This window comes from Budorcas taxicolor, chromosome 1 (genome assembly GCF_023091745.1).
Source record: "Budorcas taxicolor isolate Tak-1 chromosome 1, Takin1.1, whole genome shotgun sequence".
Lineage (NCBI taxonomy): Eukaryota > Metazoa > Chordata > Mammalia > Artiodactyla > Bovidae > Budorcas > Budorcas taxicolor.
The window spans coordinates 171,239,502-171,265,707 of record NC_068910.1 but is presented as its reverse complement, the minus strand read 5'-3'; the positions used below and the strand labels follow the sequence as shown (position 1 = coordinate 171,265,707).

General features: G+C 37.7%; 1 protein-coding gene and 1 pseudogene across 1 annotated transcript in view; one reads left to right on the top strand and one right to left on the bottom strand.

The window, feature by feature from the left end:
- IFT80 (intraflagellar transport 80) overlaps positions 1-26,206 on the bottom strand; it is a 118,598-nt gene that overhangs the window by 39,962 nt on the left and 52,430 nt on the right. Inside the window, exons 8-10 of the mRNA XM_052640738.1 lie at positions 21,038-21,217; positions 7,895-8,013; positions 4,293-4,367 (exon numbers count right to left, since the gene is read on the bottom strand). Of these exons, the coding sequence (XP_052496698.1) occupies positions 4,293-4,367; positions 7,895-8,013; positions 21,038-21,217 (374 nt within the window). The remainder of the gene's footprint in view (positions 1-4,292; positions 4,368-7,894; positions 8,014-21,037; positions 21,218-26,206) is intronic.
- Positions 32-680, top strand: LOC128048367 (GTP-binding nuclear protein Ran-like; annotated as a pseudogene).

The window sequence follows — 26,206 nt, the reverse complement described above, 5'->3', positions numbered from 1 at the left end:
AGAGAGACACACTTCTGGAAGTAACACTGAAATGGCTGCCCAATGAGAGCCCCAAGTTCAGTTCAAACTTGTTTTGGTTGGTGATGGTGGTACTGGAAAAACTACATTCATGAAATGTCATCTGACTGGTGAATTTGAGAAGTATGTGGCTACCTTGGGTGTTAAGGTCCATCCTCTTGTGTTCCATACCAACAGAGGACTGATTAAGTTCAGTGTATGGGATACAGCTGGTCAGGAGAAGCTTGGTGGACTGAGAGATGGCTATTATATACAAGCTCAGTGTGCCATTGTAATGTTTGATGTAACATCGAGAGTTAACTGACAAGAATGTGCCTAACTGGCACAGAGATCTGGTATGAGTGTGTGAGAACATCCCGACTGTGTTGTGTGGCAACCAAGTGGATATTAAGGACAGAAAGGTTAAGGAAAAGTCAATTGTCTTCCACTGCAAGAAGAATCTTCAGTAGTATGACATTTCTGCCAAAAGTAACTATAACTTTGAAAAGCCCTTCCTCTGGTTTGCTAGAAAACTGATCAGAGACCCTAACTTGGAGTTTGTTGCCATGCCTGCTCTTGCCCCGCCAGAGGTGGTCATGGCCCCAGTCTTGGCAGCACAGCACGGGCACGATTTAGAGGCTGCTCAGACAACTGCTCTCCCAGGTGAAGATGATGACCTGTGAGAAAGTGAAGCTGGAGTCCAGTGTCAGAAGTCTAGTTTTATAGGCAACTGTCTTGTGATGTCAGTGATGCAACGTGTTTGCCACTTTATTATATAGCTAAGAACGCTGGGCTGGAAGAAGCACAAGCTGGAATCAAGATTGCCAGAAGAAATATCAATAACCTCAGATATACAGATGACACCACCCTATGGCAGAAAGTGAAGAGGAACTAAAAAGCCTTTTGATGAAAGTGAAAGTGGAGAGTGAAAAAGTTGACTTAAAGCTCAACATTCAGAAAACGAAGATCATGGCATCTGGTCCCATCGCTTCATGGGAAATAGATGGGGAAACAGTGGAAACAGTGTCAGACTTTATATTTTGGGCTCCAAAATCACTGCAGATGGTGACTGCAGCCATGAAATTAAAAGACGCTTACCCCTTGGAAGGAAAGTTATGACCAACCTAGATAGCATATTGAAAAGCAGAGACATTACTTTGCCAACAAAGGTCCATCTAGTCAACGCTATGGTTTTTCCTGTGGTCATGTACGGATGTGAGAGTTGGACTGTGAAGAAAGCTGAGCACCGAAGAACTGACGCTTTCGAACTGTGGTGTTGGAGAAGACTCTTGAGAGTCCCTTGGACTGCAAGGAGATCCAACCAGTCTATTCTAAAGGTGATCAGCCCTGGGATTTCTTTGGAAGGAATGATGCTAAAGCTGAAACTCCAGTACTTTGGCCATCTCATGCAAAGAGTTGACTCCTTGGAAAAGACTCTGATGCTGGGAGGGATTGGGGGCAGGAGGAGAAGGGGACAACAGAGAATGAGATGGCTGGATGGCATCACTGACTCGATGGACATGAGTCTGAGTGAACTCCGGGAGTTGGTGATGGACAGGGAGGCCTGGCGTGCTGCAATTCATGGGATTGCAAAGAGTCGGACACGACCGAGCAACTGAACTGAACTGAAGAAGAACATGTGTTTAATCTTTGGATGCGGAAGGAGATGGATGGGCTTTCAAGTGAATATGGAAATTAAAAAAAAAATACCTTCATTTTTTGGACCTAAATATGTGTTTCAGAACATAGTTGTTTCCTCCTTGAGTTTCAAATATGACTGCTATAGTCCCATGACAATATTGAGAGGTAGAATCTTGTTTGTTACTGTCATTCCCATTCTTTTTCGTTTAAAATCAGAATAAAGTTGTGTTTCAAAAGAAAAAAAAAGGCTCTGTGCCATTAGTTTTTCTCCATGCTCCCTTGCCAACAGTCACTTTCTTCCTGTCACTGTGCCAGATTCTAACAGCCCACCAGCATTCATTATCTGGCTATTTGTAGAAGGCTATGGGCTTCCCAGGTAGGGCAGTGGTAATGAATCCACCTGCCAATGCAGGAGATGCAGGGGACACAAGTTCAATCCCTGGGTTGGGAAAATATCTCAGAGTAGGAAATGGCAATCCACTCCAGTATTCTTGCCTGGGAAATCCCATGGACACAAGAGCCTGGCAGGCTGTGGTGCGTAAGGGTCGCAAAAGAGTCAGACACCATCTAGCAACTACACAACAACAAATGGCCTAGAAAACCTAATAACACTCTCAAGAGCTGCCTAAATGGTGATTAAAGGAATGAGGTAATAAATCGTTTTAGTGAAAAGATTTCATGGGTGTCAATCTTAAGTAATTGCAGATTATATTTTCATGCTTTATTCCTGCTTTCATAGAGTTTAACTTTCTAACTCTGACCTCTGATTCAGTAGGGTACCACTGTATGTGACAGATTGATTAATCATTTTCATGGGAAAATGTGGGTTCCTGAGTAATAGCTATTACTAATTTACTCAAGTTAATTGGCCCAGAGTTTCTCAGTCCTGTACACACAAAGTCTTGGTAGAGAATATTGTTTTTCAAACTCCAGATCACAGCCTAGTAGTGCCTCATAAGTTGAATGAACTTCAATCAGTATTTTAAAACAAATACAAGACAGAAAATATGGGAACAATGAGGTCAAAACTATGTTATAGTAATTTGCCTGTTTCACTGTCATTCTCTCATCATTACTTGTTTGTTTACTTGTAATAAGTTTGTTCTTATCATTTATAATAAATTGATACCTTTTAAATCTCTCAATTTTACTTTCTGGTAGTTTGTTCTTGTTCAGTTGCTAAGTCATGTTTGACTCTTTGTGACCCCACGGACTGCATCATGCCAAGCTCCCCTGTCCTTCACTATCTCCCAGAGTTTGCTCAGATTCAAGTCCACTGAGTCAGTAATGCCATCCTCTGTTGCCCCCTCCTCCTTCTGTCCTCAATCTTTCCCAGCTTTAAGGTCTTTTCCAATGAGTTGACTCTTCATATCAGGAGGCCAAAGTATTAATAGTTTCAGCTTTAGCATCAGTCCTTCCAATGGCTATTCAGGGTTGATTTCCTTTAGGATTGACTGGTTTGATCTCCTTGCTGTCCAAGGGACTCTCAAGAGTGTTCTCCAGCTCCACAGTTCAAAAGCGTCAATTCTTTGGCGCTCAGCCTTCATTATGGTCCAACTCTCACATCTGCACATGACTAATGGAAAAACCATAGCTTTGACTATATGGATCTTTGTCAGCAAAGTGATGTCTTTGCTTTTTAATATACTGTCTAGGTTTGTCATAATTTTCCTTCCAAGGAGCAAGAGTCTTTTAATTTCATGGCTTGTAGTCACCATCTGCAGTGATTTTGGAGCCTAAGAAAATAAAATCTGCCACTGTTTCCATTTTCCCCCCCATCTATTTGCCAAAAAGTGATGGAACCAGATGTCAGGATCTTAGTTTTTTGAATGTTGAGGTTTAAGCCAGCTTTTTCACTCTCCTCTTTCACTTTCATCAAGGGGCTCTTCAGTTCCTCTTTGCTTTCTGCCATTAGGGTGGTATCATCTGCACATCTGAGGTTATTGATATTTCTCCCAGCAATCTTGATTCCGGCTTGTGATTCATCCATCCTGGCATTTTGGTTGAAATACTCTGAATATAAGTTAAATAAGCAGGTTGACAATATACAGGTTTGACAGACTCCTTTCCAATTTTGAACAAGTCTGCTGTTCCATGTCTGGTTCTAACTGTTGCTTCTTGTCCTACGTAACAAGTTTCTTAGGAAACAAGTTACAATGGTCCAGTATTCCCATCTCTTTAAGAATTTTCCACAGTTTGTTGGAATCCACATGGTGAAAGGCTTTAGCGTAGTCAATGAAGCAGAAGTAGATGTTTTTCTGGAATTCTCTTGCTTTTTCCATGATCCAATGGATGTTGGCAATTTGATCTCTAGTTCCTCTGCCTTGGAAGTTCTCAGTTCACGTAGTGTTGAAGTCTTGCTTGAAGGATTTCTAGCGTAGTAAAGGCCAACACATATAACCCATATATAGACCTCAATAACTTTAAGGATGTAAAGAAATTTTGAGACCAAAGAGTTTAGAACTACTGACCTAAGAGTTTATTCTCTTACTTTTTCTTTTCTTTTAAAATAAATAGAAGAAACAGATTGATTCCGGTGTACCAGTGATTTCAGAACATACCATCCTGTAAATGGCATACTTTAAAGAGTACTTTACTGCAATTTAAAATATTTTAATCCAAAATTCAATAGTGAAACATGATAAATAAATTACCTTTCTGCTTGCAGAATTAAACTAACAGTTCCTTCCTTGAGATCAAATATAAGTGGTGTATTCCAGTTCTTTGTACTGAAAGACAAATAAAATGTATACTTATTTACACTTAAAATACTTTTTAATAAGTAGATGGGTACTCATTTTAAACAAAGCATCTTTAACTTCACAGTAACTCTGTACAATCATTCTATTATAGCGCTTAGTGCATTGTTCTGAAATTATTCACTTACACATTTGTATACCTGACTAGAAAGTGGAGTCTGTGTTCCCAGCACCTAGCACATAGTAAGTACTCCATAAATGTTTATTCTAGGAACCACAACTTGTGAACTGAGGAATCATAAGTTCATGTTCTGTCATTTATTAGCTCTGTGATTTGAGCTAATAATGTCATCTAATATTTCTAATGTCATCTAATGTTTCTCTTTTGAAAAATAGTAGCAGCATAGCATAGTGAAAAGAGGATGGGGTTTTATTTTTGGTCATTATTATGTAATATTTTATTGCATGGATATTACACAGTTTGTTTATCTATTCTAATGTTGATGGACATTTGGTTGATTTCAGGTTTTGATTCTTATGAATTGTGATGCTATGAACATTCTTTTATTTATTTTTAATTGAGAGATAATTGCTTTACAATATTATATTGGTTTCTGCCATACATCAACATAAATCAGCCATAAGTATACATATGTCCCCTCCCTCTTGAGAGGATGGGGTTTTGGCTAGACAGATCAGGATTAGAAATCTGGTTTCACTACCTGTCAGCCTTATGATCTTAATAAGCTTAACCTCCTAAACAACAGTTTCATTATTTGTAAAATGGTGATAATGATGTCTTACCTAAAATGTCCAATTAACTGCCTATTGTATAGCAGATACTGACTAAAAACTATAATAACAATAACATGATCACTTTTCCTATTGGTCTCCCAGTGTAAGTGTTGAGCAAATGAAGATTTCTGTGAAACAGTCTGTAACTGTAAAATTCTATATACAAGTAAGCTATGACTATGCTTACTGAACAAATGGATAAAACAAATGAACAAATAACTCCTATGAGTTTCATGATGTAGTTTAATTCAAAGATAGGGATGGGCAGAAAGGACATTACAAACTGAAAAACTCATCCTCAAATAATCAAAGTTGCTTGATAGTTTAAAATGTTTTATTATTCCTATATATTCTAAACTTCTCTTGCCTTATGACCCAGCAATCCCACTGCTGGGCATACACACCGAGGAAACCAGAATTGAAAGAGACACGTGTACCCCAATGTTCATCACAGCACTGTTTATAATAGCCAGGACATGGAAACAACCTAGATGTCCATCAGCAGATGAATGGATAAGAAAGCTGTGGTACATGTACACAATGGAGTATTACTCAGCCGTTAAAAAGAATTCATTTGAATCAGTTCTGATGAGATGGATGAAACTGGAGCCGATTATACAGAGTGAAGTAAGCCAGAAAGAAAAACACCAATACAGTATACTAACACATATATATGGAATTTAGAAAGATGGCAATGACGACCCTGTATGCAAGACAGGAAAAAAGACACAGCTGTGTATAACGGACTTTTGGACTCAGAGGGAGAGGGAGAGGGTGGGATGATTTTGGAGAATGGCATTCTATCATGTACACTATCATGTAAGAATTGAATCGCCAGTCTATGTCTGACGCAGGATACAGCATGCTTGGGGCTGGTGCATGGGGATGACCCACAGAGATGTTATGGGAAGGGAGGTGGGAGGGGGGTTCATGTTTGGGAACACATGTAAGAATTAAAGATTTTAAAATTAAAAAAAAAAGATCATAAAAAAAATAAAGAAAAAAATAAATAAACTTCAGAAAGAAAAAAAAAAAAACTTCTTCCAATTACTTTCATAGGACTAATTCTTTAAATCTAATTCTTTAAATCTCATATGCAGATCCAGAAGATGGGGGAAGGGAAAGGTTGCAGTAAGCAGGCACATTGCTCGAAATTAATTGTGGCTAACGCAGAGCCCGATACCCATTTCAGTAAGTAAATGCATGCATAAAGCCAAATAGTGAATAAACTGCTACCAATAATTGGCAAGTCTGAGGTTCACAGGTATGATAAAGCTATGTACTTTTGTACTTTAGAAAAAACATCACACATGCTTCATTTATGCAGTCATTAGAATTAACTTTCATTCTTTGTCAAGAGAGCTAAAAAGAACAGTGAGTATGAGGGTTTTTTTCCCATGTCCCCTTACAAAATATCTGAGATTCTTGACAACTAAGATACATACACATGTCATGGAGATATAAACTCCTTAAACTAAATGTTGATCAGAAGGGAATTTTCTATACAACTATTTGAGAAATCAAGTGAAAATTTAACATAGAATGCTCATATGTGATTTTCTTTGGAACTTCTTTCCATAAAACCAGTATATTGTTTGCAGGTTTATTTTTTAAATTATATTTTTATTACTAAAAAAGGAACAACAGTTATTAGGAACTTGGATTAAAATCTCAGCTCTTCCTTTAGTAAAGAAGTTACATAGTTTGGCGCAGGGTATTATTAATATTTAATTACCTCTGCATCCTTCAGTTTCTTCACTTTGTAAAATGGGAATAATAATAATATTCAACATACAGAGTAAATCAGATCATGAACATAAAAGATAGTAAGTATAACAGTCCTCAGTAAAGAATGGTTGTTATTATCTAAAATACCAGGTATTTTTATAATAATTTAATGAAATATATTTTGGTGTGATGCCTCTCAGTACTACTTCATTTCCACTACTGTGCACTGAATTCCACTTTAATAAATATTTTGTACCTTAGTGAATCTCTTGCCAACAAGAGAGGGGAAGAAATGTTAAATCAGAAAAGAAAAGCAATTTAATATTTTGATACGTATTAACTGGTGTGAGAAAGGTAGACTGAGAAAAAAATTAAATAACAGCTTCTAAACCTTTGGTAAATATTTTAAAAGGCAACCTCTCTAAAACAAGTAATAATGATATCAATCTTTCAGATTCAAACATTATGTCTTAAATTTCAGTAATTTTGCAATTTCCCACCAGGGAAGCCCAACACAAAGTATACTGAATATTTTCTTTCATCATTTCTGGACAACTCTGGATTATCAATATGAACGTTTATGATTACCCTGGGCTATGATATTAAGCCTGAACACCTCCTTGTGTCTTTACTGAACATCTTTCAGCCTGCTGTCAGGCTGTAAGCTGTCCTCTCTGCCAGTGGTTAGGTGATTCCTTTTCATACCATTTATCAGATGCTTCTAAACTTCTCTGGGCTTTGAAATAAAAGTATACTAAAGTTCTTGAGCTATGAGTAAAATAAGAGCAAGCATTATCCCAGAGAAGGTATTTTGTATTATAAAAGTGATTATTAACCTTTGATGCACAACTATTATATCTATTTTCTCTGCTCATAGCTCACTTTTTATCACTCTTCAGTTAGAAGTAAGTTCAAGATAGGTGACATTTTTGAGAAAGTTAAGTTTAAGCCAAACCATGTTAATATGATAGCTGGAAAATAATTTTTTTTTCATAGACAAAACTCTAGATTTTAAAGAAATGTAAGATGCTTACGAGAACACATAACACTGAAGAGATGTTGAAACAACTAAGTGTGCATAGTTCAAAGAGGCTTTAATGACTCTATCACGGAATTCCAGTAAATCCACTGCATCGTTAAGAACGTTACGAACCTAAACAAGGAAAAAGGAAATACCAATGAACAACATTAAAATACATCAAACTTTTAATTAGATAAGTTAGCAAGATTCTGAAACACACCAAAAAAGAAAAAAAAATTAAAAGGCATGCTTGCTATCTAACCATAGAAAGAAGAATTTAATAGGAACCAGGCATAAGATATCATCATATTTGGGTACAAAAATTGACGAACAAAAGTACAGATACAGAAAAGTTAGAAATCAGTAGAAAATGATCTATAGAGATTTTAAATCTGAAAGCCAACGTGTATGAGGTACCAGTGGTGCAGTGTTAGAGCAGTGAAGTATATAGTCAAAGAAGTATAGCTTATAGGAGCTGGAAAGAGATCAGATGATTTCTGCTCAAAATAGTGAGAATACCTCTTTCTAGGGCTAGGTTTTACTTTAAAATTTAAGTTCTAAAAAAGAGATATAATAACTTCAAAAACCAAAAGTGGAATAGGAGGTGTTACTGCATAGTGAAGAAGCCAACCTACACAGAGAGGTGGAAAATGTTTCCATATGTAAAAACACAGAGATAACATATAAGAAAACTAAGCACCAACTAACAAACAGAGATGTGCCGATGACAGTCAAAACTGTTATAGTTTGTTAACTGAATAAAGTTTAAAAGGATTTTAAAGTTTGGCAATACCAGCCAAAAATTTTGAAATTGACAGATAGTCTACAACAAATTAAAAAATACATTGGCCAAGACAAATTTATGAAATCTCTGGTTAATACCAGAAGATATTAAATAAAGAGGTAAAAAATTGAAAGAGATTAATTATACCTAGAAGTTAATACTTCTCTAAATTTCCATCAAGATATTATCATCTTTCTAAATTGATATGACAATTACAGTATTAATGAAGAATAAAAGGCTATGGAAAAAATAGGAAGACAAAGTCAAACTTCTTACAAGTACTTCCTCAAAGTACTTATATCTATAAGGCATATATTTTTATTACCTATTCCCTAACTCCTATCCCTTCAGTCATCACCATGCCAAGAGATAGCAGAATTATATACACACATAATCCTTGACCTAGCAATCTTACTTCTAGAATTCTATACTAAAACAAACAGGCAAAATTATGAAGTAACATACAAATAGGCTCTTACTACATACATCATTACTGGTAATAGCAAAAGACTGAAAACAACCCAAATGTGTATCAATAAGGGGATAGGCTGAATAAACTACATTCACAGAGTAGAATAACACACAGCTATAAAAAGGACTGAGTAATATCTACGGAGTGATCTCCACAATACATTGTAAAATAAAAAGTGCAAGATGCAAAAAGTATGTATAGTATGATACTTTTTATCTTATAAAGGGAAGGCTATGATGATATATAGATTTATTCATATTTAAAAAAACAAAAAATGTAAAACAATATTCAGCAATAATATTGAGATTATTATTTTAAATTATATTTTAGGGTATATTCTAGAATATATTAATGTCTTTAGGAACCAAAATTTTCTTGTAAGAGAAAAGTACTGCAAATAAAACAAATCAGAAGTAAAATGCCATAATCTTGAATTTGAACTTGAAAGCTTAGTACATACTCATGATATATTTTTATCAGTCAAAAAGTATATTTTATCTAGGAGTAAAGATCAAACCAATAGCAATGAGCATACCTAGAACTTGGATCATGGTATCTAGGTAGCATTCCCCTCCAAAAGGAACAAAGCCTTCTTTAAAAAATGGCTGATTCCAAGTTTGGAATAGGAAATGTATAAAAAACCTAGAACATCTTATCAGAAATGCAAGCAAGCTACCGAATCATCCCAAATGAACACAGGAGTCAACTGGGCAAAGATGGAACCATTCAAGCATTAAAGAGAATAATGACTGCAATGGATTGAAATATACCAAAATTTTTAAATCTGCAAGTTTATAATAACATAATCATCAACACTAACAAAGAAACTCGTTGGGAATGCCAGGAAATGAACTCATTATTTGAAAACTGATAAATAAAGGAAAATAATCAGAATTTATCTTACTTCAGGGTAACAAATAGTTGATTAGGCAAAGTCTATTATAGAAGGATTTTAGCTAAATGTTCTAAATAAGTACCATCCTTGACTGCTAAAAATATTAAAGTAAAAACCTAATGGGAAACTATATGACAGGTGAATCAGACTTATAACACCTAAACACGCTGATCAATCTCATCATAATTAAGAGAGAGATAAGACATACGTGTCTCGAGGCAACAGGAAGTACACAGCATCATGTACAAAGTATTCTTTATATATTTATCAAGGCTCTAAATCTAATCACGATATACAGGAAATACAGGAGCTAAATAAAAATGTCACATGTACTCATACCACAAGGATGCAAACAGAAGAATGTGGGAAATCCAAAAGAACAAATGACTTGGTTTCTTAAACAAACAAACAAATACATAAATGATGAGGAATTGATCCAGATTTTAAAAGACTGAAGAGAAAAATGAACTAAATGTAATGTGGGACTTTGTCTCCTAACATAAACCAAACAACCATAAATGTATGTATTAGAAAACAGCTAAAGAAATGGGACAGATTTAGGAGACAACTAGAGAAATGTGAAATATTTACTATGATTATGTTAAAATAAAAATAGTCCTTATCTTTGAGACTTTTTTTTTAAGTCTTAATAAAAAGAAAGAAAAAGACACTGATAACATTTGCTTCACTCTCTGATGAATGTGGGAAATGACTGAAAAGGGAGTAGTAGTCTGATGGCAGGTGCTTCAAAGGAGCTGGAATCCTTTAGGGAAGAAGTTACTGTGGTCTGGGTTCAGCAATGAGGGGTTCAGTTCCGTTCAGTTGCTCAGTCGTGTCTGACTGCTTGCGACCCCATGAATCGCAGCACGCCAGGCCTCCCTGTTCATCACCATCTCCCGGAGTTCACTCAGACTCACGTCCATCGAATCCGTGATGCCATCCAGCCATCTCATCCTCTGTCGTCCCCTTCTCCTCCTGCCCCCAATCCCTCCCAGCATCAGAGTCTTTTCCAATGAGTCAACTCTTCGCATGAGGTAGCCAAAGTACTGGAGTTTCAGCTTTAGCATCATTCCTTCCAAAGAAATCCCAGGGTTGGTCTCCTTCAGAATGGACTGGTTGGATCTCCTTGCAGTCCAAGGGACCCTCAAGAGTCTTCTCCAACACCACAGTTCAAATGAGGGGTTAGGAGACACCTATATGACCCCCAGACCCAGTAATTCTTGGCATAATGAAGAAAAACGCTTCTACTTACGAAGGCTGAAGGAGAAACACTGGTCTCAGGAGTCATTCAGTTTTTACTTAGGACAAAAATGTGAACTGCACTTTCAGTGAAAAGGCTGAGCTCTGTCTGCAAGGCCACAGGTAGGTGCTGCAGGTTGTGTACTGCACAACTCTAGATCTAAGTGATGGGCCCCCTAGAACCAAGAGGGCCATGACTGAAGGTGGTGACCCTGTGGGTCTCTCTTTAAAGCCTACAGTGTTCTAGGTTTTTCTTTCAGGAAGGGGAGAACAGAGCTAACCCCAGGCCCCAGGCTTTGATTTAAGAGACCTGGATCAGGCCCCTAATCTCTCTTCGAGTCCTTTCTGCTCCATTAGTCTGCAGGAGGCCCTCTCAGCTCTGCTTCTGCCTCCCTGCTTCTGGACCAGGAGTCAAGTAGGTTGGAGACTTCACGCCATACTCTGCTTCTTCATTCCATTTCTGGCCCACAGAGATGTTTATCCTGTTTTTGAGTCCAGATAAATCTTTTAAAAATATATTTCATAAATTATTGATCTCCCTGGAGCCAAATGTATGCCTTATCCTTCCAAATATGAACTGATGACACCATTTTCACCAGAAGTCTGAGCTCCCAGAGACTTTTTTTAAAAGATCCATAATGCCATCCTTTCCTAGAAACATTTGAAAGCTAATGGAATGAAATAAAAGTTTCTAAAGGAAGTTATATGGAAGTTTCTTTACAGCAACATGATACCCAGTGAAATAAACTGGCTGTCAACACAGGTTTAGGACAATTAATTCAATATTTTAAAAATCTGATTGTATGAGCTTCTGTCATTATTCAAATTACAGACAGATTTCTTAAAATTCACATTGGTCTAAAGCTTCACGTGGGGGAATTATCTTTTTTGTGAATCTGGAACACTAGAACACCAATAAAACATCCTGGCCATAATAACAAAAAAAAGACACACTGATAATTGCTGTTATAATTTCCAAGTTATAGTGAATCCTACGTCAGAAATGTCCTGTGATGAATTTTAAAATGCACCCACATTTGCTCTGTTCAATTCAGGTCAGCTGCAGAATTAACCTGTTCATACTTGTATCACCTAATACTTTCACCTGAGCACAATATTTGACCCCTCAGTCTGACCTGAGTCTGAAAATTCTGTTTCCACATTTCCAAATACACATTTAATCCTAAATATAGATATAGCCATAGCAATAGATACCATATATTTTTGTCTTACATACATGATCTCATTTAATCATCAAAAACACTCTCTCATTAACTTTTATCTTTACAGGAGATAGAGTGACTAAGAATTAAATAATTTTGAACTATGGCAATGTTCAAATTGTGTAAATGCCAAATCTGTGCCCCATGCTCAAGTGACAGTGGCAGGAAAGAGCAAATGAGAAACTTGAGACCTAAGGAATGCCTCATCTCTTCCACCTGTACCCTCTTCCCTTCTAGGCCCTTCCTCCCAGCAAAGACATCTACTCTCCTTTTGGAAAGAAATATGGCTAGAATTCAGCCTGGAGACAAGGCACAAATTAAGAAACCTTCTCACTCTTGGTTATTATATCACATAAAAGCCAAGGTCCAGGGAGACAGGTAATGTCTTAGGGCAATGAAACCTATTACCAGGTAGCAACTGTCAGGTCAAGGTCTAGAGTTAACAATTAGGGCTCAACATGATCTCTGGTTTCTGAGTTAATGAAACACAAATCAACAGTCTACAAAGCTTCTAAGTAAACTGTGAAACTCTAAACCAGGCAAACAAAAAGTTGTGGCTATCGTTCCTATTGGAATCTATGGCTCCATCTTAACAACATTAAGTGGGCTGTTAAAATGTACAGACTCCAGAAGGGAAATCCTTCCAAGTGGGAGATCTTCCCCAAAAGGCAAGCTAGAGTTGCCAAATTAACCACGCTTTTACTTCAGTGCTAAAACAAAGAATTCTCAGGATATTCCTGGCCAGCTGGGCTTTTGTTATGGACCTGGTAGTCACAGTGTGCTTTTTCCTTCACCCATTCTCCAAACTGTTTTCATTCCAGCTGCCCTGTATTCCCTTCATCATTATAAACTGGGAAGATGATGGGGAGGAGGAGAATAATTAAAACTCATATTTATTTAGTTTTCCAGACCAAAGAGTTAGAGCTGGAATGACTTGGATGAGTCTAGGTTATCATCTTTTAGAGAGGGGATGGGTTTGCTTTCAAAAGCAAATGGAATAGCTGCATTAGTTAAGTAGAGCACTTCTGAATCATACGTATACATGAATAAGGGTAAGCATTAATATGTGTTGTGACTAGACTGTAAAGGGGTTAGTGATTTCCACCTACTGGTATTCACATCCTTATGAAAGTCTCTCCACTTGTGTGTGAATTAGACCTCATAGCTCACTTCTAATGATCAGAAAAAGGCTAAAATGATGAGATGACACTTCTAAGTTGAGGTTATAAAGAACTGTGATTTATGTTTCACTCACACACTCTGTGCCCTTCACAATTGCTCTCACAAAGCTGCCAGGTTGTGAGCTGCCCAGTGGAGAGGCTACATGTAAGGAACTGAGGGAGGCCTCCAGACAATTGCCAACAAGAAACTGAGGCCCTCAGTTCAACGGCCCTTGAAAAATGGAAGCCTGCCAACAACCACATTGGTGAGCTTGGAAGCAAGTCCTCTCCAGTTGAGGATGCTTCAGGTGCTACTAAAAACCCTGGCCAACACCTTAATTGCAGCCTTGTGAGAAACTCTGTGTCAGAAGATTTACTAAGCCATGCCTGGATTCTTGACCCAAAGAAACTAAGAGAAAATAAATATTGCTGTTTTAAACCACTAAGTTTATTTATTAGGCAGTCATCAATAACTAATAGTTATAGTTGCTAAGCAGCTAAAAGATAGACTATATGGATAACTGTTGGTTTCTGTCTGCCCAGAATCAAATGCTATCTTTTCTAGTACTTATGCCTTGGTTTTCCTTTGGGGAACCATACCCATTATTCTAAGTGACTAAGTGGCTTTGATGGGGTTGATTCCATTCCCTCCAACTCCCAGCTAAATATACTTGACCCAGACTTGGCCCATGAAATCCAATGCTGAGACTTCTGCTGAAATTACTTGGGGGCTAGAGGGAAAAGCACTCTTTCTGTTGGGCTTGAAGTTGGTAGAATGTAAGCCAAAGGAGACACAGCCTTTGTACAAATGAAGCCAATACAGAAAAAAGGAGAGTACAGGAAGAGAAAGTGATGGATGGAAGTCCAGTTGACCTTATTTAAGCCTCTGGATCCAATAACACCTCATCAGTCTATCTCTTGACTTCACATGGACCAATAAATTTCTTTTGTTTCTTTATTCTTTACCTTCATTTAATCAATCTGAGATAAATTTATGAAAAAAAATGTCAACATATTAATCCAGAAGGTCCCATGAGAACAGGAACCAAATCTGTCTTATTCAAAACTGTATCACCCATTGCCTAGCTCAAGGCATTGCAAGTAAGTTACCAAATGAGTAAATGAAACTGTTGTTAAAAAAAAACAACAACAAAAAAATATGGATAGACCCAGCCTAGCAAAAATGCAATATAAATGTCTTAAGAGTCATTGAGAGTAAGATCCTTTAACAAAAGTAAAAATAGTGTTCTGGTTCGAAAGCTTTGAAAGATTATTTGTAAACATTATTTTAAGTATAAAGACAATTCAGTTTAGATAAGCTATTTAAAAACCTCACTGTTCATCTTATCTGATGTAAAAATCCTCTAATTCTAAGATGATTCCTTTTTTTATGAAAGAAAAATTTCTCTTTTTAAATATATTCACATCTTGGGGCATTTCTGAAATTAAGGCGATATTATATTAGCTAGCCCCCATCTTCTGTATTTCCTGTAAATGAGTAGTTAGATCTATTTGATAATATAAATATATATATTTTTGTTAGTTAGCCTGGGAACCAAGACATTATTTATAGTATTGTGTCTGTGATAAGGAATGCATTGTGAGTTCTAGTCAGCTGACTTGGGGACACAATTTTATTCATATAGGGCATGCTGCTGCTAAGTTGCTTCATTGTGTCCGACTCTGTGCGACCCCATAGATGGCAGCCCACCAGGCTCCCCCGTCCCTGGGATTCTCCAGGCAAGAACACTGGAGTGGGTTGCCATTTCCTTCTCCAGTGCATGAAAGTGAAAAGTGAAAGTGAAGTCGCTTAGTCATGTCTGACTCTTAGCGACCCCATGGACTGCAGCCCACCAGGCTCCCCTGTCCATGGGATTTTCCAGGCAAGAGTATTGGAGTGGGTTGCCATTGCCTTCTCTGGGTCACTCCTGAGCAATTTGTAGATACTCAAAGCAGCGATGGCACCCCACTCCAGTACTCTTGCCTAGAAAATCCCATGGATGAAGGAGCCTGGTAGGCTGCAGTCCATAGGGTCACAAAGAGTCGGACACAACTGAGCGACTTCACTTTCACTTTTCACTTTCATGCACTGGAGAAGGAAATGGCAATTCACTTCAGTATTCTTGCCTGGGAAATCCCATCGACAGAGGAACCTGGAAGGCTATAGTCCATGGGGTCACAAAGAGTTTGACATGAATGGCAACCCACTCCAGTGTTCTTGCCTGGAGAATGCCAGGGATGGCGGAGCCTGGTGGGCTGCCATCTATGGGGTCGCACAGAGTTGGACACGACTGAAGCGACTTAGCAGCAGCATGCCCTGTATGAATAAAACTGTGTCCCCAAGTCAGCTGACTAGAACTACAATGCATTCCTTATCACAGACACAATACTATAAATAATGTCTTGGTTCCCAGGCTAACTAACAAAAATATATATTTATACTATCAAATAGATCTAACTACTCATTTACAGGAAATACAGAAGACAGAGAAGTACGTCAAACCAAACCATGGGGATACTGTCAGCAAAAGTCCAGACTCTGGAGGCAAATAAGCAATCAATTTGGTGTCTTCAACAGATAAACTGCAGGGGGTAAAAATAAAGATGGAAGGGTTATCTATAGACTAAAAGATACTTAAAACATATATCAATGAATTGTAACATGTAAACCATTTTGGATCCTAATTCAAACAAAAACAAACCGTTAAAAATGTGATGTGGAGTAAACAATTGAAAATTTGATTTTAGATATTCCTTTGATAATATTAAGGAATTAGTATTTTTAAGATACAATGGTATTGTGGGTATGTTAAAAAAAAAACAGTCCTTATCTTTTAGTTGTATATATTGAAATTTTTGCAGTTGAAATGATATCTAAATTTTCTTCAGAATAATTGGGGCAGGGGAAAAGTACACATGGACATGAATGGGGCAGGCTTGATCATGGGCAGATCGTTGTTGCGGCTGGGAAATGAGTACAAAGAGATTCATTATATTATTGTCTCTATTTTTCGGTGTTTTAAATTCTCTATAAGTTTAAAATTTTTTAAATAAGAAAGTAAAATAAAGAAAACGTATAAGTTACCTAATTATTATCACTAATGACCCTACATCCAAATTTTAAAATCTGGATACTCAGCCTAAAGAATACTTGAACAGACCCAGTCAAGAAATCACAAGGTACGTTTTCAAATTTTTATAGTTATTACAATCATCTAAATTCTGGATACTGAAGATAGAGGCAACTGATAAGGACACCAGAAAGAAAGGGAAGAAGGTAGAGCTCCCGTTAAGCTGGTTTGCCATGAAAACATCATCTTTGGCTACTCCTCCTACCTTTCATCAACTAACTTTTAAAATATTTGTCAAGCTCTTATTACATGTGAGGCACTGGGCTAGGCACCATATGGAGATCCATGCCCTTAAGAAGCTTCAATTCAGTTCAGTTCAGTCACTCAGTCGTGTCTGACTCTTTGCAACACCATGAACCACAGCACGCCAGGCCTCCCTGTCCATCACCAACTCCCGGAGTTCACTCAAACTCACATCCACAGAGTTGGTGATGCCATCCAGCCATCTCATCTTCTGTTGTCCCCTTCTCCTCCTGCCCCCAATCCCTCCCAGCATCAAAGTCTTTTCCAATGAGTCAACTCTCTGCATCAGGTGGCCAAAGTACTAGAGTTTCAGCTTCACCATCAGTCCTTCCAATGAACACCAAGGGCTGATCTCTTTTAAGATGGACTGGTTGGATCTCCCTGAAGTCCAAGGGACTCTCAAGAGTCTTCTCCAACACCACAGTTCAAAAGCATCAATTCTTCGGTGCTCAGCTTTCTTCACAGTCTGACTCTCACATCCATACGCAACCACTGGAAAAACCATAGCCTTGACTAGATGGACCTTTGTTGGCAAAGTAATGTCTCTGCTTTTCAATATGCTATCTAGGTTGGTCATACTTTCCTTCCAAGGAGTAAGCGTCTTTTAATTTCATGGCTGCAGTCACTATCTGCAGTGATTTTGGAGCCCCCAAAATAAAGTCTGACACGGTTTCCACTGTTAACCCATCTATTTCCCATGAAGAGGAGCTAAAAAGCCTCTTGATGAAAGTGAAAGAGAAAAGCAAAAAAGTTGGCTTAAAGCTCAACATTCAGAAAACTAAGATCATGGCATCCAGTCCCATCACTTCATGGGAAATAGATGGGGAAACAGTGGAAACAGTGTCAGACTTTATTTTTGGGGGCTCCAAAATCACTGCAGATGGTGATTGCAGCCATGAAATTAAAAGATGCTTACTCCTTGGAAGAAAAGTTATGACCAACCTACATAGTATATTCAAAAGCAAAGACATTACTTTGCCGACTAAAGTCCGTCTAGTCAAGGCTATGGTTTTTCCTGTGGTCATGTATGGATGTGAGAGTTGGACTGTGAAGAAGGCTGAGCGCCGAAGAATTGATGCTTTTGAACTGTGGTGTTGGAGAAGACTCTGGAGAGTCCCTTGGACCGCAAGGAGATCCAACCAGTCCATTCTGAAGGAGATCAACCCTGGGATTTCTTTGGAAGGAATGATGCTAAAGCTGAAGCTCCAGTACTTTGGCCACCTCATGCGAAGAGTTGACTCATTGGAAAAGACTCTGATGCTGGGAGGGATTGGGGGCAGGAGGAGAAAGGGACGACCGAGGATGAGATGGCCGGATGGCATCATGGACTCGATGGACGTGAGTCTGAGTGAACTCGGGGAGATGGTGATGGACAGGGAGGCCTGGTGTGCTGCGATTCATGGGGTCACAGAGTCGGACACAATTGAGTGACTGAACTGAACTGAACTGAACTGATAAGACCGGATGCCATGATCTTAGTTTTCTGAATGTTGAGCTTTAAGCCAACTCTTTCACTCTCCTCTTTCACTTTCATCAAGAGGCTTTTTAGTTCCTCTTCACTTTCTGCCTAGGTGGTGTCATCTGCATATCTGAGGTTATTGATATTTCTCTTGGCAATCTTGATTCCAGCTTGTGCTTCTTCCAGCCCAGTTTCTCATGATGTACTCTGCATATAAGTTAAATAAGCAGGGTGACAATATACAGCCTTGATGTACTCCTTTTCCTATTTGGAACCAGTCTGTTGTTCCATGTCCAGTTCTAACTGTTGCTTCCTGACCTTGCCTTGAGAACCCCATGAACAGTATTAAAAGGCAAAATGGTAGGATACTGAAAGGGGAACTCCCCAGGTTGGTAGGTGCCCAATATGCTACTGAAGATCAGTGGAGAAATAACTCCGGAAAGAATGAAGGGATGGAGCCAAAGAAAAAACAATACCCAGTTATGGACGTGACCGGTGATAGAAGCAAGGTCCGATGCTGTAAAGAGCAATATTGCATAGGAACCTGGAATGTCAGGTCCATGAATCAACGCAAATTGGAAGTGGTCAAATAGGAGATGGCAAGAGTGAACGTCAACATTCTAGGAATCAGCGAACTAAAATGGACTGGAATGGGTGAATTTAACTCAGATGACCATTATATCTACTACTGCTGGCAGAAATCCCTTAGAAGAAATGGAGCAGCCATCGTGGTCCACAAAAGAGTCTGAAATGCAGTACTTGGATGGATTCTCAAAAATGACAGAATGATCTCTGTTCGTTTCCAAGGCAAACCATCCAATATCACCATAATCTAAGCCTACACCCCAACCAGTAACACTGAAGAAGCTGAAGTTGAACAGTTCTATGAAGACCTACAAGACCTTTTAGAACTAATACCCAAAAAAGATGTCCTTTTCATTATAGGGGACTGGAATGCAAAAGTAGGAAGTCAGGACACACGTGGAGTAACAGGCAAATTTGGCCTTGGAGTACAGAATGAAGTAGGGCAAAGAACGCACTGGTCATAGCAAACACCCTCTTCCAACAACACATGAGAAGACTCTACATCTTCTGGTGATGGACATCACCAGAGGGTCAACACTGAAATCAGACTGATCATATTCTTTGCAGCCAAAGATGGAGAAGCTCTATACAGTCACAAAAACAAGACCAGGAGCTGACTGTGGCTCAGATCATGAACTCCTTATTGCCAAATTCAGACTCAAATTAAACAACGTGGGAAAAACCACTAGACCATTCAGGTATGACCTCAATCAAATCCCTTATGATTATACAGTGGAAGTGAGAAATAGAGTTAAGGGACTAGATCTGATAGACAGAGTGCCTGATGAACTATGAACGGAGGTTCGTGACATTGTACAGGAGACAGGGATCAAGACCATCCCCATGGAAAAGAAATACAAAAAAGCAAAATGGCTGTCTGGGGAGGCCTTACAAATAGCTGTGAAAAGAAGAGAACGTGAATGTGAAATTGCTCAGTTGTGTCTGACTCTTTGCGACCCCGTGGACTGTAGCCCACCAGGCTCCTCCATCCATGGGATTCTCCAGGCAAGAATACGGAAGTGGGTTGGCATTTCCTTCTCCAGGGGATCTTCCCAACCCAGAGAATGAACCCAGGTCTCCCACATTGCAGACAGACGCTTTAACCTCTGAGGCACCAGGAAAGCCTGATACTGAACCACTGGCTAAAATCCATGAGCCTTATTCTTCCACCATGGAAATCAAGACTGGACAAAGTGCTGCTCTGAACTTGGAAGGGGACAAATTTACTCTTTTCCATCCCATCTGGACACACATCAGAATCCTCTGGAGCTCAAAAACACAGAACTGGCCATTCTCTCCCACCCCTAACTACCAAAATAGAATTCCTGTTTAAGAGGGAGTAGACTGTAGTTTAAAGAGATGTGTATGGATTTTGTTGAGAATTGCAGATTGAGTCATTCATTAGTTCACACTAAGAACTTTGTCAGGTATTTCACATATGTTATTCTGTGTTTTATGACTGAATTCAGACGTAGAATTCAGAAAAGAAGAGAAGTGAAAAGCAAAGGAGAAAAGGAAAGATATAAGCATCTGAATGCAGAGTTCCAAAGAATAGCAAGGAGAGATAAGAAAGCTTTCCTCAGCAATCAATGCAAAGAAATAGAGGAAAACAACAGAAAGGAAAAGACTAGAGATCTCTTCAAGAAAATTAAAGATACCAAGGGAACATTTCATGCTCTATACTAATGGTATAATTAGCATCTTTCTAATATGACTGAATTTTAATAAACATGATTTAAATATAATCAGTTCAGTTCAGTCACTCAGTTATGTCCAACTCTTTGCGACCCATGAACTGTAGCACCAGACTTCCCTGTTCATCACCAACCCCTGGAGCTTGCTCAAACTCATGTCCCTCAAGTCGATGATACCATAATAAACAAAGATCATTCCATATTCTGTATTGTAAACTGAATATGTTGGGGGGAGGAAGCAGATTTAATCAACTATGAAACATAATCATACCTGCATGGTCCTTCTTTTAGTTAATGTTACTTGAAAATTCTTCCACTCCCAGCGTTGTTCCACCACATGTGCAAAAACAACGTGTCCATTTCCACAGGCTCCAGCAATCTGGGTGCCATCAATTGACCATGCAATATTAAATATGCTACCAGTGTTGGGTTTTTCTAAAGCATATGACCACTGGGGAAGAAAGAACATAACAGAATCAATTTATTTTATAATAGTTTAAAGAAGTTTTAAATTGGGCATATGTTAACATAGTAAGATGATTTTTTAAAAGAACATGTCTTTATTGCAGAATTAATAAGGAATATTTTTCTCAATAAAATGATAGTGTACTGAGTGGAAGATAAAGACATGATTTTTTTTTCTAAGTACATAGTAGAATACATGATGTGGTAAGAGTATAAAATCTCTCAAGAACTGTAGAACACTCACACCATTTCGATTTGCATCATTTGATTCACTTTTAAGCAGTTAATACTCAATGGGTAAATACAAACATTCCAGAGGGAAAAAAATAAAGACATCTTACTATTAATTCATAAGGATTTCTACAGTCCCTACACCTAAAATTTTACTACAGTATTTTAGTAATTGTCATATTGAAACTAAACATACAGTGTGACTAAAGCATCTCTAATACATATCTTAAACCATGAAAATACAAGTAAATAGATTTTTCCTTTTTTTATTCACAGTGCAGTAAGACATTTTATAGAATCTGTTTGAGAAAGCAATCTAGCAAAGTCAATAAGCATCAACTGGATGAAAAACTCTTGTGTGTGTCAGTGTGAATAAGATAGGAAGAAAAAAAACTTTGACAAAAATGATATTATATGCATTTTCTTTCATTCTTCAGATGAAATATACACTTACTGAAAGGATGATTTGGCTAAATTTACTTATACTTTCTTTCGATTCTTCCAATCTTACTATGATTTTAAAAATACACAAAAACCAACCACCCAGAAAAATCTTAATAACTTAATATTAGTTTCAGGTGTGCAACATAGAGATTCAAAATTTTTATAAGTTATATTCCATTTAAAATTTCTATAAAATACTGGCTGCATTCCCTTTGTCATTTGTGCTTTAGAGATTCAAAGCTCTAAGTATCTTTTCTTCTCCAAATAAGCCATGGAACACTGGATGCATATTTGCATTTCTAACCACGAGAAAGAAACTAGGCAGTCTCCCTGGATGTAATTTACTGATGCTAGCAGCAGCAGCAGCAGCAGCAGCAACAGCAAGAACCCTGAAGATTATCCCTCTCACTTATGCTTATCTCTTTCTTTGATAACTACCCCTTCTTTGAAGGCAGTGTTATTCAAAATGTGCTCAAGCCAGCACCATCTATATCATCTGTCATCTTGTTAGAAATGCCAATTATATGCTCTATATCATCCTATTGAATCTAAGAGGCAAGAGGACCAAGAAACTTTTTCTTGTTGTTAGTCTATTCTTTAAAATACAGTTGATTTGCAATGCTGTGTTAATTTCTACTGTACAGCAAAGTGATTCAGTTATACATACACACTCTATTTTTAATATTCATTTTGATTATGGTTTATCATGGCATACTGAATATAGTTCTCTGTGCTATACCGTAGGACCTTCTTGTTTATCCATTCTAAATGTAATAGTTGGCAGCTGTCAACTCCAAACTCCCGGTTCTTCCCTCTCCCTCCTCCCCACCTTTGGCAACCACAAGCTGGTTCTCTGTCTGTGAATCTGCTTCTGTTTCGTAGATATGTTCATTTGTGCCGTATTTTAGATTCCACATATAAATGATATCATACAGTATTTGTCTTTCCTTCCTGACTTACTTCACTTAGTATAATAATCTCTAGTTGCATCCATGTTTCTGCAAATGGCATTATTTTGCTCATTTTTATGGCTGAGTAGTAGTCCATTGGAGAAGGCAATGGCACCCCACTCCAGTACTCTTGCCTGGAAAATCCATGGACGGAGGAGCCTGGTGGGCTGCCGCCTATGGGGTCACACAGAGTCGGACACGATTAAAGCGACTTAGCAGCAGCAGCAGCAGTAGTATTCCATTGTGTATATAGATAGATATACGGATGATAGATAGATAAACACATCTTTATCCATTCTTATGTCAATGGACATTATGTTCATTCAGGAAACTTTTAACGAGCACTTCAAGAATCTTAAGCATTGTAAAGTTAGGACACTGGTTCTGAACTCTGGTTGTACATTAGAATTATCTGGGAAGCTTTAAAAAAAAAAAAACCAAAACCCAGAAATGCAACCAACTAAACCTAGAATTTGGGTGGAGCCTGGGTATGTTCTTAAAAGTTCTCTAGGTGATTTTAATGTAGAGACACTATTCTAAAAGAAAAGCAAAACCCATGATTTCCTTTAAGACTATCATTAGCTGCTGGCTCACTGTTAATACCATGACAATTCATTTGCTAACGCTTGAGAAAATTACATGACCTTTGCTTTATCCTCTAAACTAGCTTCTCTTTGTTATATATATTTTTTCTTATATTCATCAAGCTTTTTCTTTGAAACGTCTTATTAGAATTTCAAATAAAGAATATTAGGAAGAGTAATATAAAGCAGTGATTCTCAAACTTTAATGTGTATTATTATAGAATTACTTAGAGTCCACAGAGTCACAGAGTCAGACACGACTGAGCAACTGAACTGAACTGAAGAGGGATTGTTAAAATAAACTGCTGAGCTCCACCCCAGTCTCTCTGATTTAGTAGATTTAGGGTGAGGCCAAAGTACTTGCATTCTAACAAGTTCACAGGTGGTGTTAAAGCTTCTGGTCCAGCAACCACACTTTGAGAATGGCTGGTATAATGAACACTCATTACTCAGCTTCCACTTAGCAACTAATGGGTAATTCTTATCTCATGTGTACCACCATCATGGCCCAGATCTTTCTGAGCAATCCCTGATATCATTTATAATTTCATCATAAAGAATGTCAGTATATATCACTAAAAACATAAATTTTTAAAAATCCAACCTCAATATCATTATTAAACCTAAAAACAATGAACAATAACTCCTTAATATTATCAAAGTACCTAGTCACTGTTCAAATTTTTCCAGTTGTCCTTTTTTGCCTTCAGTTTGCTGGAATCGAGATGCAAATAAGGTATAATCATTTTGATTGGTTGAGAAGTCTGTTAGACTTCTTTTGATCTATGTTCCCCTTACACATGTTCTTTCCCCTTGCAATTTTCTGTGGCTGAAGAAACTGGGTCATGTCCTGTAGATTCCCATAGGCTTGAATTTACCATCTGCATTCTCGTGGGGTTAACATGTTACTCTGTCCTCTTTATTTCCTGTTAATTGATAGTTAGATCTAGAGTCTTGATCAGATTCAAGTTTGATTTTTTTGGCAAGAAAACTTCATAAGTGATGTTGTGTTCTTCCAGCAGGAAGCATTTAATGTCTGAATGTCTTTTTATGTTAGTCAGAAATGATGATCACTGCCTAGGTGAACTAATTCATGTGCAGTTGCAAAATGGCAATATTACAATCCTTCTTGGGATTCCCTGGTAATTTACAATCTTTCTTCACTTACTAACTGTAATAGTTCTACAAAAAGAAACATCTCCTCAACTATTTGGTTACCTTGGGATATAGTTCATATATCAAAGCACAGAATAAATTCTTGACTATTTCCCATTAATTATTAGTTTTCAAAAATACAAATTTGAATAGTGACTGGATAATTAAGAAATTACTGTTAATTGTTTTTAGGCTTAACAACGGTATTGAGTTATGTTAAAAAGTCTTTGTGCTAGACTTTCAGTCTAACTTTCAGCTAAATATCTACTGAAAAATTTAGTGATGAAATGATATGTCAAGGATTTGCTCAAAAATGAGCCAGTAGGTGATGGTATGATGAGGCAAGAATCAACCATTAGGTAATAATTGTTGGGTAATGGGTGAAGTCGCTCAGTTGTGTCCAACTCTTTGTGACCCAGTGGACTGTAGCCCACCAGGCTCCTCCATCCATGGGATTCTCCAGGCAAGAATACTGGAGTGTGTTGCCATTTCCTTCTCCAGGGGATCTTCCTGACCCAGGGATCGAACCCAGGTCTCCTGCATTGTAGGCAGACACTTTAACCTCTGAGCCACCAGGGAAGCAGACATTTATTACACTAGTTGGTTCCCCTGTAACCTCCAAATGGTAACCAAGAAATCTGATTGCTTAGTACCATGAACTCATTAATTTTAACGTTTGATGTGTTTCAATCAATATAATGCTCCAATTAGCTCAGTATTAGCCAGTGGGATCCTCTTTCAGTTAGTCTTTAGACTATTTGACAAAATCCTGTAGTCTTTGATCACTTTCCTTACTTGATACAAGGACAAAATGTTCCAGACTCATTTTTATATTTCCTGCCCCACACCTGGCATCCATCTTTTCTTCAGTGAGTCATGGTTCACTTTATGGAAATGTGGAAAATGGTACTGAAAAAGCCCCCACAAATGCTAAGGGTGTCTACTGTTACTGAGTTGATCATTGAAGTCTTTTCTAGGCCTTTAAAACAGACAGCACTAGGACATTTTTTCAATAACTCAAACTTAAACTTCCAATTCAAAGCCAGGAAATTAATGTAGGATTTCTGTTTACCCTCTCCAATCTTACTTCCACATCTCCTTTCACTTGGCCAAAAATCCCAGTTAAGAGCATCAATGTAAGTAAATACCCAGGATAACAATATCAATACCACAAAGCAAATAGTTACAAATGAGCTTTAAAATTTCTTTTTTCATTCTTTTGCCCTTAAATTTCCATTTAAAAAAATTAAAATTTATTGAGATATATTTCACTTATGAAATTCTCCCTTTTAAAGTATAGAATTCACTAGTTTTTTAGTGTAGTCACAGTTGTAACCATTACCACTACTAACTTCAGAACATGTTTATCACCACAAAAAGAAACCCATACCCATTAGCAGACATTCCCATCCGCCCCCTGGCCCCCCACCCCTGCCAAGCTCCTGGCAACCACTAATCAACTTTCATTTTCTATTCTGGCCATTTCATGTAAATGAAATAATACACTATGTGATCTTTTATGATTGGCTTATTTCTCTTAACATAATATTTTTAATGTTCATCCATGTTGTAGCATGTATCAGTATTTCATTACTTCTTATTGCCAAGTAA